Raw genomic sequence first — 1,234 nt, 5'->3', positions numbered from 1 at the left:
TTTTTTGGCAGAATGAACAATGTTGTCCTCCCAACTTCTGCGCTTGGTCGGCAGAAGAGCCCTTTCCACCTCTGTGTGTCTGCAGGGACATGGTGAGTACCGGCCTAGCAGCCGTCTGACTTTAGCCGTTCACGTACAACGGATATTAAAGCTGAACTCCAGGAACAGATCCACTTTGTGTGCACCAAATGCCTTCGCCAATAAAGGTATTTCTATGTAACGGTGACCTCATCACTGTGCTGTACATAGCCTGAAGGGGACCAGCAGGCCCCACCCGCTACAGGAGAAGGTGGAGACAAGACCAGTCACCCTGCACAAGGTGAGAGAGCGGCAGTGAGCGGTCTTTATTATAGGAGGGGGCGGAGACAAGACCAGTCACCCTGCACAAAGAGAGAGCAGCAGTGACCGGTCTTTATTATAGGAGGGGGCGGAGACAAGACCAGTCACCCTGCACAAGGAGAGAGAGCAGCAGTGAGCGGTCTTTATTACAGGAAGGGGCGGAGACAAGACCAGTCCTGCACAAGGAGAGAGAGCAGCAGTGAGCGGCCTTTATTACGGGAAACTCCTGCACAGTCAAAGTGGTGGAGCGGTTTTTCGAGCGAGGCTATACAGGCCTCTTGTATCTAGATTACTTCGCCTGGAGTTCAGCTTTAAACACTGTGCTCCATGTATGTGTGTGACCGGTTCTCTTTGACATGCCTGTGTTCTAATGATGTATTGAAGCCTGCACGTTCTATTCACCTTCAGCTATGTGTGGCGTCTTGTTCCGAACGCCGGTTGCCATGACCGTGTACGTGGCATTGTAAGGGAGACTCTGCAGAAAATGCAGGGGGGGGCGGTGCTGTAGGTAAGTGTGCCGGGGTATCTGTGGCACATCAATGGTCCGGGCAATTTACCGGGAGCGGTGGAGGTGCACAAACACGGCAGTTGTATTACATTTCCTTATTGGACCTCCGACACCTAATGTTTTATTAGGTTATAGATATATTGAGATCCATGTGTCTCATAAAGGAAGCTAAAGATTGCCGTGCGTGTCCACCTTTAAATGAGCTTTAATCATTTTTCGGCTCAATTCTTCTATATATTTTTTGGTTTCCTGACTATTTATAAATTGGAGAATCCGATATAAAAGCTTAAAGAGGACTTTTTATATCCCCGAGGTGCTAATGCGGATAAGACTCCCCGTGTTGGGGAAATTGTAATTCTTAGAGATCCTGTCCCCTTACCCACTCTG

General features: G+C 49.0%; 1 protein-coding gene across 1 annotated transcript in view; it reads left to right on the top strand.

Annotated features, from left to right (window-relative positions):
- Window positions 1–19: 19 nt before the first annotated feature.
- The window catches only part of LOC108798844, a 9,335-nt gene continuing 8,120 nt past the window's right edge, over window positions 20–1,234 (top strand). The window contains exon 1 of the mRNA XM_018570644.1: window positions 20–92. Coding sequence (XP_018426146.1) covers window positions 20–92 — 73 coding nt within the window. The remainder of the gene's footprint in view (window positions 93–1,234) is intronic.

The sequence above is a fragment of the Nanorana parkeri genome, unplaced genomic scaffold (genome assembly GCF_000935625.1).
Source record: "Nanorana parkeri isolate BGI_ZX_2015 unplaced genomic scaffold, ASM93562v1 scaffold1565, whole genome shotgun sequence".
Lineage (NCBI taxonomy): Eukaryota > Metazoa > Chordata > Amphibia > Anura > Dicroglossidae > Nanorana > Nanorana parkeri.
The sequence above is the reverse complement of the archived record's forward strand: the minus strand, read 5'-3'. Positions and strand labels throughout refer to the sequence as shown.